The following is an 11,104-nucleotide window of genomic DNA, read 5'->3' on the forward strand; positions in this document are numbered from 1 at the left end:
TATATCGATATATTAATTTTAATTTATTATGACGATGATTATTAGTTAACTATAGAAAATATTTGTCTTTAGTTATCTTTATCACTATAAAAGTGTTATATAAAGTTTATTATCAGATAAATATGACATAAGGGAAAATGTTTTGTGAAAAAAAGAATATGAATCATATCCACAAGCATGATGTCATTCCTTGATTTATATCAAGTGTAATAACAACAATTCCTGTGAAGACTGCTCTTTGCAGAGAAGCTTTACTAATAAAGGCGTTCTCTCTACATTTTCAGTTTTACACTTCACCAGCAAAGAAAAATACCGTGACATACAGAACATAGTTAATTCATTAGCAAAAAATAATTAGAATTCAGAATTTAATGAAGTTTATATTTTTCACACGTAATTGCCAGAGCCAGACAGCACACAGTGCAGTCAGTACAGACTGAATAGTGTGCAGTTAAGATGAGCATATCTCCTTTCTAGTAGTGATATTGTGGCTCAAAGAAAGCAAAAAAACAAAACGAAATCAAATGCGGAATTATCGCTCCACTGCCACAGAGACAACAAAAACCTTCACTATTCTTCTGAGGCAATGTGTCGCTGTCCAAAATGTCACGGGTGATTGAGAACCCACTGGAAACTCTGTGAAGGGTGTCACACTTGGCAGCTGCTACATGTAAACACTGCAAAAAGGAGAGCCAGCATGTTTTACTGGAGTGAGATGACTGCATAACAGATCACAACAGAGCAGCTGTCACTGCTAAACAGAACAGACAGAATATGCAGCCTTTTTATGAATGCAGAGACATTTATACAACATAGGTGCTGGGGATGTTCTCAGTAGTTGATCCTAATCCTTTTCAGTCCTGCAGAAGTTTATGTTTGACAGTCGAACTCTCGGATGTGAGGTGAACAAAAAGGGCACCAGCAGCAGTCCGTGCCCTCAGCTCATACATGTCGTAGTCATGGGCCCACTCCACGTTTCCCCAGCGTCGAATCTGTGAAAAGGGGGGGGGGGGAGAGAAATACATTAATAGGATTAAATAGAGAATATGTTAAGTATGTAAGCTTGTTGGCCAGAAGAGCATCATAAATCAAGACATTTGCAAAAAAACAAGCAAAACTTTCACATTTTATACATGTACTGCCAGGCTAGGTGTTATGTAAGAGCGTCAGTAAAGCTAAAACAACATATCTTAGAAGCTTCTCGTAATGACAAATCCGGTACAAAACCAGTTTTGTCCAACTCCTCAGTTAAGCCAATACATAAACTGACTGAAAAAGGCAAAAATCCTCATGCAAGTAATATAAAAAAAAAAGCATATGACTCAGCAATTCCCTACCTGGTATTCCTCCTCCAGTCTGGAGAGCAACACCGCCTGCTCCACGCTCAGGTGCCTGTCAATCATGCCCAGTGACAATACAATGGACTTGAGCTGGGTGATCACATATTCAAGTCCTGCACAGGAACAACAACACGCATGTAAAATTTAGTCAAATCACATATCAACCAAACCGTGTGATTTAAACATCACACCATCTCCACTTCAAACAGCATTTCCCTTCCTCATCATCAGCTGTGCTATTTATAGTTACCAAACAAGCAAAACATGTTAGATACAGGCAAATCCCATCTAAAACAAGGTCGAAAGAGTGAAAAAACAAAACAAAAAAAGCATATAGGTGTGTGTTACCTGTCAGAGACCAGAAGTTGTGAGACTTGAGATGTTGCCGTAAGGTGTCTTTGGTTGCCTCTGGAATCTCAGGGCCCAAAATACTGGCTGAGGAGCCAATAGTGACGTTATACCTGCAGCGAAGTTGTGTTGAAAATAAAAATTAGTAAAGCACTTTCAACTGTTTCCAAACGAGAACGTCGATGATGTAGGAGCTCATCAAGCTCACGCGCCATCACATGTCATAGGTCAGTGTAATGTGTGAGAAAGTGATGCCGTGTTTGTATCACTGGTTGGTTTTATTGCACAAACTAATGAGATTTTAAAAGTCATATCCAGGGAAAATTAATCTCATTCTGCACCAAATGTGTGTGTTTGAGCTCAAGAGTACCATGACTACATGGTCAGTAGTAACTATGGCCACAAAAAGCATGATTAAATATCAGCATGTCATAGATTTAATCATAATGCTGAGTTTATGGTGTTATAAAGGTTCCAGCCACACCTTCGAGTGGAGTCAGCCAACAGGACCAACTCCCTCCCTGATCATGACCAACAAGATCATGATCAGCACCACCTAAAAAGATACAAGTGGTGCACAACTAAGCAATATTTCAAGCTATTACATCACATGGTGTTTCATGTAGTCCTTTCTTTAATATTAAGTTAACAGCTTCGCTAAATGGTTCGAACTAAATATTGTTCAGCACATCAGGAGTGAGATTTTAGCGAAACTGTAAGCAGTGTGCATGAAGGTTACACTGGAAAAATCCCAAATTGAGCATCTGAAATTTGCCAAATGGCATCCTATTAGTTCTTGTTTTCAATCATCAGGCTTGTTTTTTATAATTTATCATTTTAAAACATAATTGCAATGATTTTGTGGTCTGAGCATACTCAGAAGACTACATTTTTGAAAGAAGAAGAAGAAGGGCATTTACAGATGCCAAAACCCATTTTATGAACATTACAAGCAATTAAATGCTAACAAGCACTCTGGGAGGAATAGTGATTCTTGTGAACTGTGAGCAGATGACTGTACAGACGAACAGACCTCATCATAGCATAAGCTCATCGGCCCTTTGGTGAAAAGCTAAAAAGTTGGAAAGAATGTAAAATATGAATCATTTTTCCTTAGATTTAACTGAAATATACAACAAATACAAAGTATCAAGTTTTGAACATGAGTAAAAAAATATTGTTCTTTAAAAAAAAAAAAAAAAACAAAACACAGCACTATTTTTCAAATTTCTACTTTTAACATGTTGTAATTTTTCTAGTGGTTAACACACACGTTTTAACTTGGCCTTCAGTAACACTGTGAGGAATCTTGGAGTCATTGTTGATCACAGCATGTGCTTCAGTGAGCACATTAAACAAAAATTTAGGAATGACTTCATTTATTTGTGCAATATTCCTAAAATTAGAAACATCCCAACAAATTTATTATTATTTATTATTGATACTGTACTCATTATTATTATAAGGTTGCCTTAAAAGTTCCTTGAAAAGCCATTCAGTTGCTGAATATCACAGACAGATGGCTGCTCCACCCTGAGCCTGGTTCTGCAGGAGGTTTTTTCCTGTTAAACTGAGTTTTTCTTTCCCACGGTCGCCAAGAGCTTGGCCAATGGGCATGATTATTGGGGTTTCTTTCTAATATTGCAAGGTCTTTATCTTACAACAGTGTCTTATGGTAACTGTTACAAATTGAGCTATATAAATACAACTGAACTGATGTGAATCAGATACGCTGCTCATTTTAAGGCTTATGTTATTGCACAACATCATCTGTGTAACATTCTGTTAATAATATTACACAAAATCTTTATATGCCTGTATTTCTACAAAAATCACTATTCAAATAAGGAGAACATACACAAGATTTTCTTTAACTATTTTGAATTAAGTACAGCAATGTGAACACCACAGATGAGGCCTTTTACACCTAATTATTGTTATTAGGAAAAGAAAGGATACCCCGAAAAGAACACGAAAATTTTACCTTCAAAACTGCAGCATGTACAACAAGAGCTAAAGCTGTTCTTACCTTTTTTCAATCCACTGCAGCACAGGGTCCCATTCATTCCTCTGCAGCTCGACTAAACCATGGGGCTCATCTACTCTGTAACTACACAAAACACCAATCCTACAACATTAAAGTCACAATAACTCCAATCAATTGCTGGCAACTAAGCAACATAAAAAACATCAATTCAGAAAATAACCAGCTAAGTTTACAGTGTGTCAATGTCTCTTTATAGGTGTTAAAACACTGGGTTTTTTTTATTAATAAAATGAACAAATGAGTAGCTCCTATGAAGAAAATGCTTTAAAAATGTGATATTTAACAGTGTAACACAAGTAGATTTTATAAGCAAGTACAGGAGTTAGCTATCCATTTATTCTGCTACTGTAACAAAATAATTTTCTTTTTAAGTCAAATTGTAGAATTTTTCATATTTGTCTTTCAACACAATGTTGGCTTTAATTGTGATTTAAGTGACGCTGTTTAAGGAAAATACCTGAATAGCATCATAATTATGGTCAGGAAAGCATACATATTTAAACCTATAAAGAAACAACAATTAACTGTAGTGCAAATCAAACTGTTCTTAAAGTATCATAGCACTCTGCAAAGGGACATTTTTTTCCCAAGGTGAAAAAGGCGAGTATAAGTGTTACTGGATATTAATACCATAAAATAGTTTATTTCCTGTCTTATTTTGTATAAATTCAAATTTAAATAATTATCAGATGCATACGAGGATCTGTGAATGCACATGGGCGTTCACAGGACATATGGACTATGTAGATGTATATACAGGTATTTGCATATGAGTTTATGTTTGAAGTTTCAGAAAATTAAACAAACCTAAAATAAATAGAAATAAACAAGTGCCATACCAGATGGTGTCAGTCTCCAGAAACTTGAGAGCAGCGGTGATCATTTGATCTTTGCTGCGTTGGGTGGGATTGTCGAGAGCCGTGTTGCACAGGGTAGTCTGAGGAAAGAGTTTCCCAAAATTAATATTAGAGTGAAATTTTTGTATAAATATCATGGCAAGGTTATTTTATTAAAGGTACACGTCCTGCAAGCTGTTGGAAGATCTGGGTAACATTCCTTTTATAAATGGGACCAAATCATAAAACTCCTCTCAAATTTTCCTTTTCTTTGAACATTATTTTATGTAACGTAGGTGCCACCAGTACTTTGCTACAACTCCATGTCAAATGCTTTACCAAGTGCATAGTGTAGAACTTGAGTGTGTCCCTTTGAGCATCCCACTCAGTTGCAACAGCGATGGCCAAGGCTTCATTTGGCACCGTGAACAGCTTCCCTCCTGGAGTTTTCAGCTTCCTTTGGTCCAGGTTTATCTCATATAAACCACCTATATAGAGATATTTTTCAAAAGATATCCAGAATGACACAATCATAAAGATGGGGCAGGAAAATCTGCTACTACAATACTATACTTGACTGGATTACTAATGACAAAACTACAGATACCTTCACTTTGAGATATGCTGACATCTTGATAAAATCTCTTCCTTTCTGGTGAACAGAAAAACGCCACATCAGGGTGAAATGACACAAATCTTCTGCAGATGACGGGAGCTTTCATTCAATGTGGTTATTGCTCTTACCTGCTGTGGCTGCGGAGTATCTCGCAACACATTCGTAGTACTGATTTCTCAGGCACACTTTACTGAGAGAAAAAGCATTCCCAACCTGACTCTGAAGTCTAACTATACACCTAAGCATAGCGGAAAGTATGTGAAGATGTGATGCTTTTAAGTAAGGCTGACTGAGAAGAAAACACACCTGCGAGATGTCTGTGTCTGAAACGTCCTCATTTAACAAGAGTTAGCACTGCACGCATAGTTTCCTATTAGCATCAAGTCTTATTTTTAATCCATTTATCAGCTGCTCAATTCTTAAGCATCTCCTGTGTTCAAAAACACGCGTGTGACCTTCGGCGCTTGACAGCAGCGTAGAGGCTTCTAGTTTCTTTGGGAAATGTAGTTTAAAAAGCGCTTCTATACGTGCGCTACACACCCTTACACAACAGTTGGAAAACTACACCCAAATATTTCCACGAAACCTTCCGCATGTCGAACCAATGAGCTTTGAAGATGTTCGAAAGCCAGACTCAGTTGACCAATAAGAGCGGCGGATACTTCTCGCTAAAACACCGCGTCGAAGTCCACTTCTTTGGGAGCTTGGTTGCTGGTAAACTGAACTGTAGCGGAATTAAGTGGAATTTGAATGTTGTTGGACCTCTTCGGCTCTTTGCCACCTCCTCGTAGACGCCGACAGAGTACCTCTCCTCGACGGCAATTGCCCGTGGTCGGTGCCCGGTCAGCGAAGCGGGAGCCATGCCTGTCCCCGCTGGATACCTCAGCGACTCCACCGCCGCGGCCTTCACATCCTCGGCCTCACTTATCCCGCCGCCCCCGATAAACACGCAGCAGCCCGGTGTTGTCACTTCGCTCCTGTACAGCGGTTCCAAATTCAGAGGCCACCAGAAAAGCAAAGGAAACTCTTATGACGTGGAGGTTGTTTTGCAGGTGGGACAGTGAAGCGGCTATTTCGTTATTCAGTCGAGATGTCAGAGGCATTTTGTCATCTGTCAAACGGGCGGCATGATGATTGACAGGTGGTAAAATCAGCCTGTCCTGTCCCGTAGCAGTGCCCACGACTGAATACAAACAAACATTTTAAATTTGGTGTCAATGTTTTAATGCAGCTGAAGTAATTTATTACTATAAATACTAATAAGGACATTCAGAATTGGTGTAAAGGCCTACACAAACATTTACCTCAGTAGAAAATTATTTGTATTTGGGGTTGCTGTTAGAAATTAAATATTTAGCATTGGCTTTGTAAAACCATAACTTGATCTGAACTGATGTCAATGTGATGTAGTTTATTGTATGTCTTGCTTTCTTTTTAAAGCATGTGACCATGGAGGATTCCTACTTATGTGGCTACCTGAAGATAAAAGGACTAACAGAGGTGAGAGAGGTGATTCCCTTCATTAAAGCATGAGCATAAATAATTTATACCATGTCTGGCCACAGCTGTCATGGAAATTGTTGTGACTATTTTTGTAGTAGCAAACATGTCTAACAGTGCCAAGAGAAAAAGGCAATAACATAAGACAACACAAAGACTATTGGGCTTTTCAACCAAAGTATCAGTTGATGTTTAAAAAACAAAATCACAGTGGGAAACGTAAGTACAGCTGTTTAGCAAAAGGAGTAGAAGGGCTAACTTCTTGAAGGCTTTTTGCATTTTTTAAAGGTTTTCTTGCACATACTGTCCACACTTTCCATTAAACATCTACTAATTCATTTGCTGGTCACTATAAAATATACATTTCTAGTTTAATTTCAACTATTGAAACTTTTCTTTGAGTGCTCTTTGAAATAGTTGAATCAGTGACTGCACTCTCCCCCTGAGGCAGATCACACCAGTTATTGTGGCCGTGCAGCTCCTTTTTGATTGGCCTGTCGAGAACACATTGTTCTAACATGCATGTCTCATCAATAAAAAATGTTGTTAGGTTAATACTTAAAAGTAGTTTTGAGATTGTCACACAGGTTCTTAAAATCCTGTAGGTTTTAATTTGTTAACAGCTTAAAGTAAGAACACCTTAATACCTACAGAAATGAGCGGGTAGTCGGGATCGGCCACAGACAGATTCATGGCAATGGTAGAGAAGATATAAGACACCCAACATGTGTTATTCAGTAGGCTACATTTTGAGCTCACAAACAGACAGTTTGAGTTTGTGTTTAGGCTGTGTGCACTAGGTGTCGGGAAAGGCAACGTTTATCACAGGTTGAACTTGAATGGCCACACGTAACCAGAAGGAAACAAACAGTCAAAACAAGACTGTAGTTACAAGTTAAATGACTTCCTGAAAACTTATATTTAGGCTTTTAGTTCATCCTCTGCTTCTTCCTTGAAGGCCACGTTCATTTTAATTCAACTTTCTTCTGATTGGTGCATGTTATACTACTAATCATGCCTTAATAGCAACGTTTAAAGATAGTGTGAATAAGATGTTATCAGCAAAATGGCCATAACACTATCTCTGCAGGAGGTGTGTTAAAATCTATTTCACAGTGTAAATTACAGCTAACGCAGTACATGCTATAATTAGTGTCCTCGGTTATTACAGAAGTAATTACTAGGTAACAGCTCACGTCTTTGTGTTCCTGCTGTACAGAGCATCCAGAACATTCCCACTGTATGAATGCAGTGGTGAACTAGCTGTGACATTGTGTTGGCTTATTACACATACCTCTTATTTGTCAGTCTCTAAAGGATCACTTTCTGTCGTGTTTTAGAATAGAAGTGTCTTTTATATAATTGAACATTAAGTAGACAGATGTGTTTGTTATCATTTAATGTTACTTTCTTTTTAATTACAAAGAGTAGAAGTGACCAGATGTGTCTTCAGTTGCTTCTCATTGTTGTTTTAGGAATATCCAACACTGACCACTTTCTTTGCTGGAGAGATCATCAGTAGGAAACGGCCATTTCTCACTCGGAAATGGGATGCGGATGAGGATGTGGATCGTAAGCACTGGGTATGGTGAAACCGCTTTTATTTGTAAATTACAAAAATTATTCTCCATCAGACTGATTTATTCTGACCTGTCCTGTAAACATTTTTTGTGTCCAGGGCAAGTTCCAGGCCTTCTACCAGTATGCAAAGACATTCAACTCTGACGATTTTGACTACGAGGATCTGAAGAACTCTGACTATATTTTCATGAGGTGGAAGGTACGATTACCGAACAGTGAACTTAACTATATTCTGCAGTAGGTTGCCTCTTATATTTTTTTGTTGGTTTTTCTCACCTGCCTGCCTTAGGAACAGTTTTTAGTCCCTGACCACACAATTAAGGACATCAGCGGCGCTTCCTTTGCGGGATTCTACTACATCTGCTTCCAGAAATCCACAGCAACAATTGAGGGCTACTACTACCACAGGAGCTCCGAATGGTGATGCAGCACACTAAAAGTTATTGTGATTGAAGGTTGACTTGTATTAGGAGCTTTAACCAGCTGGCTCGCCTCTGAAATGTTGCTTTATCCTAGACTGGCTGAAAATGAACGGTTGGGGAAAACTCATTCAGTCAGCTTCTCTCAAGTTTTCTCAATTGTGGCTCCTCAGATAATTAGCAGACAGCTCCAGTTTAAAATGTGTAATTTTATATACACAAAGCAGAACAGTCCAACCCCCAGTTTGGTCTGTTTAATTTATGTGGTTATGCTGCCTGGTTATAAGCAAACTTAGCCCCACTTTTACTCCATCTCTAGTGTTTTTGTGCATTCTGTGGTAGCAGTTTAACTGTTGCTGTTCAAAATAGTCTCCAAGCCATTTTTATCTCACCAAATTCACACCTACAGTCAATTTACAGCCACCAATTAAACTAACATCCAAGTCTTTGAGGTGTGGTTGTTGGCACCATTGCCTTACAGTTTTTCTGTATGTTGTACCTATGCAAAAATGTTCATATTGCCTCATATTATACAGAATTGAAGCTAATAACAATATATTTGCGACCAGCCAATATCACATTGGTGATTGATATAGGTCTGGCTGTAATATTGCATTCGCAGAAGTGCAGCACTGCTCTGTAGCCTGTACCTACAAAAATGTGTCTTCTCACTCTTATGTCTGTATTTCTCACATAGTACTAATGTATATACATGCTGACATATACTATCTCCTACCAGGTACCAGTCTTTGAACCTCACCCATGTTCCCGAGCACAGTGCAGCAATCTACGAGTTCCGGTGACCCTGGTCGGCGTTGTGGATCTTTCTTTTGTTGGACTAAGACTTAAAAGCAAAGCAGAGGTCTGCAGACGCTACTAGGGATTTGGACTTGGAGCAGTACAAACTTTTACATGTTCTCAACCAGTGGGTGGACAGATGAAGATGAGTATACAGGATATAAGGGACAAATGAATGTACGCATGGAAACGCTGGAAAGGAAGAAAGTGCAGGTGCGCTCCCTGGTTGGAGCTTGTAAAGTCAGAACCAGCAGCAAAGACTGGGTGCGGTTCATATAGTGTGCCCCTTTCTTCATTTCTTTTAATGTCTGGCTTTAAAAATGCTTGGCACAATATCTCGAGACACTTTAAGCTGAGTTGGGAATTCCCCTTCTTATTTTGCAAATCAAAACGTATCCAGCTTTCATTCACTCGGAATGAGCAGAATAAACAGGTTCGGCGACCGTCGGACAAGGATTCCTTGCAGGACTCTGTTCTTATAAACACAATCTCTAAAGAAGTAAATCACCATGTCGGTGGAGGAAAGCCAACACAGAAGGTTAGGTTTATCAGGTTTTACAATCGGAGCTTTAATAAGCTCATAAGCTAGAAAGTCAGTATTTTTAAGCTAAGCTGGTTCTTCGTTTGCCTGCCAAGAGTATATGTTGTTGTTTTACTCTGAATGATGGTCACTGAGCGGCACTTTTTCTTTCTTTCTTTTTTTAAAAATGGATACAATCTGAGAGACACAAGCTTTTCCCCTGTGTTTATAAAACTGCGTGGGAGATCATCACATAGGATTGCTGTGGATCTTATTCTTTTGAGTTATGTTTGCACAGGTTTTGTTTTTGTTACTAAAATGCTTGCAGTTAGCGTTCTACACCTACATCCCAGTACACAAGCTTCAAGGCCGCAGGTTTCACACTTTTCATTTTCTTTATTACATGAAGGCTTTAGAGCCACTACAATCCCATAACAGTATTCAGAAGAGAGTATTTTTTTATCCCGCACTCTGCATCAAACGAAAAGCTTTTTACTCCCCATGTGTCGTTTTAAATTAAGACCCCCCCCCCACCCTACATTTGTCTCCTCAACTATGCAACACTTTCAAGATAGCACTCCCCAAAAGTAAGGCCCTGATATGTGAGAGGGAAAATTTGATTCTATCCTTAGAGTATATGAAATAGAACTATCTTAATTAAAAGGAAATATTTTTGTTATAAATATATGTGACAACACTCTCCTGCCTAATCATGTTCCCCTTCTATTTGATGGTGCCATCTTTTTAAAGCTTATTAGAGTTGTATTATAACAAAACGTGTTTGTTTGAGACTAACATTGGATTTGATTGGTGGTGTGACTATAAAGAGTGGAATATGGATTTTAAAAAAATAATTTCAAAACACCCTTTGTTCTGTCGTATGTGTTTGACCTCTTTACAATAAGCTGTGGTATGTGTTCATTTCAAAGACTGATGAAAGGTGTGATAAACTGGAAGATCATCTTGCCCTCTGGTGCCCTCTAGTGTCGCTAAACACTTGTTGCAGCCTTCCTGAGGATTTATCGACCCTGACTTTGTTTTGAAGCATTGTGCAAAGGTCTTGACCCACTTGCAAAGGTCTTTTAAAGTTTTTTTTTTT

General features: G+C 38.5%; 2 protein-coding genes across 2 annotated transcripts; one reads left to right on the top strand and one right to left on the bottom strand.

The window, feature by feature from the left end:
- Positions 1 to 181: 181 nt before the first annotated feature.
- atpaf2 (ATP synthase mitochondrial F1 complex assembly factor 2) lies at positions 182 to 5,755 on the bottom strand. The gene is made up of 8 exons (XM_085170600.1): positions 5,316 to 5,755; positions 5,179 to 5,223; positions 4,911 to 5,059; positions 4,575 to 4,672; positions 3,718 to 3,798; positions 1,689 to 1,801; positions 1,338 to 1,453; positions 182 to 992 (listed from the first exon to the last, which is right to left on the bottom strand). Exons 1-8 carry the CDS (start codon positions 5,431 to 5,433, stop codon positions 855 to 857), a joined length of 858 nt encoding a protein of 285 aa, XP_085026726.1. The 5' UTR covers positions 5,434 to 5,755; the 3' UTR covers positions 182 to 854.
- A 116-nt stretch (positions 5,756 to 5,871) lies between these two features.
- On the top strand, positions 5,872 to 10,870 carry LOC146513011 (glucose-induced degradation protein 4 homolog). Its single transcript, XM_085170601.1, has 6 exons — positions 5,872 to 6,239; positions 6,628 to 6,687; positions 8,163 to 8,270; positions 8,366 to 8,467; positions 8,558 to 8,688; positions 9,427 to 10,870. The coding sequence occupies exons 1-6, from the start codon at positions 6,048 to 6,050 to the stop codon at positions 9,488 to 9,490; spliced, it is 657 nt and encodes a 218-aa protein (XP_085026727.1). The 5' UTR covers positions 5,872 to 6,047; the 3' UTR covers positions 9,491 to 10,870.
- Positions 10,871 to 11,104: the final 234 nt, after the last annotated feature.

The sequence above is a fragment of the Neolamprologus multifasciatus genome, chromosome 8 (assembly GCF_963576455.1).
Source record: "Neolamprologus multifasciatus chromosome 8, fNeoMul1.2, whole genome shotgun sequence".
NCBI lineage: Eukaryota > Metazoa > Chordata > Actinopteri > Cichliformes > Cichlidae > Neolamprologus > Neolamprologus multifasciatus.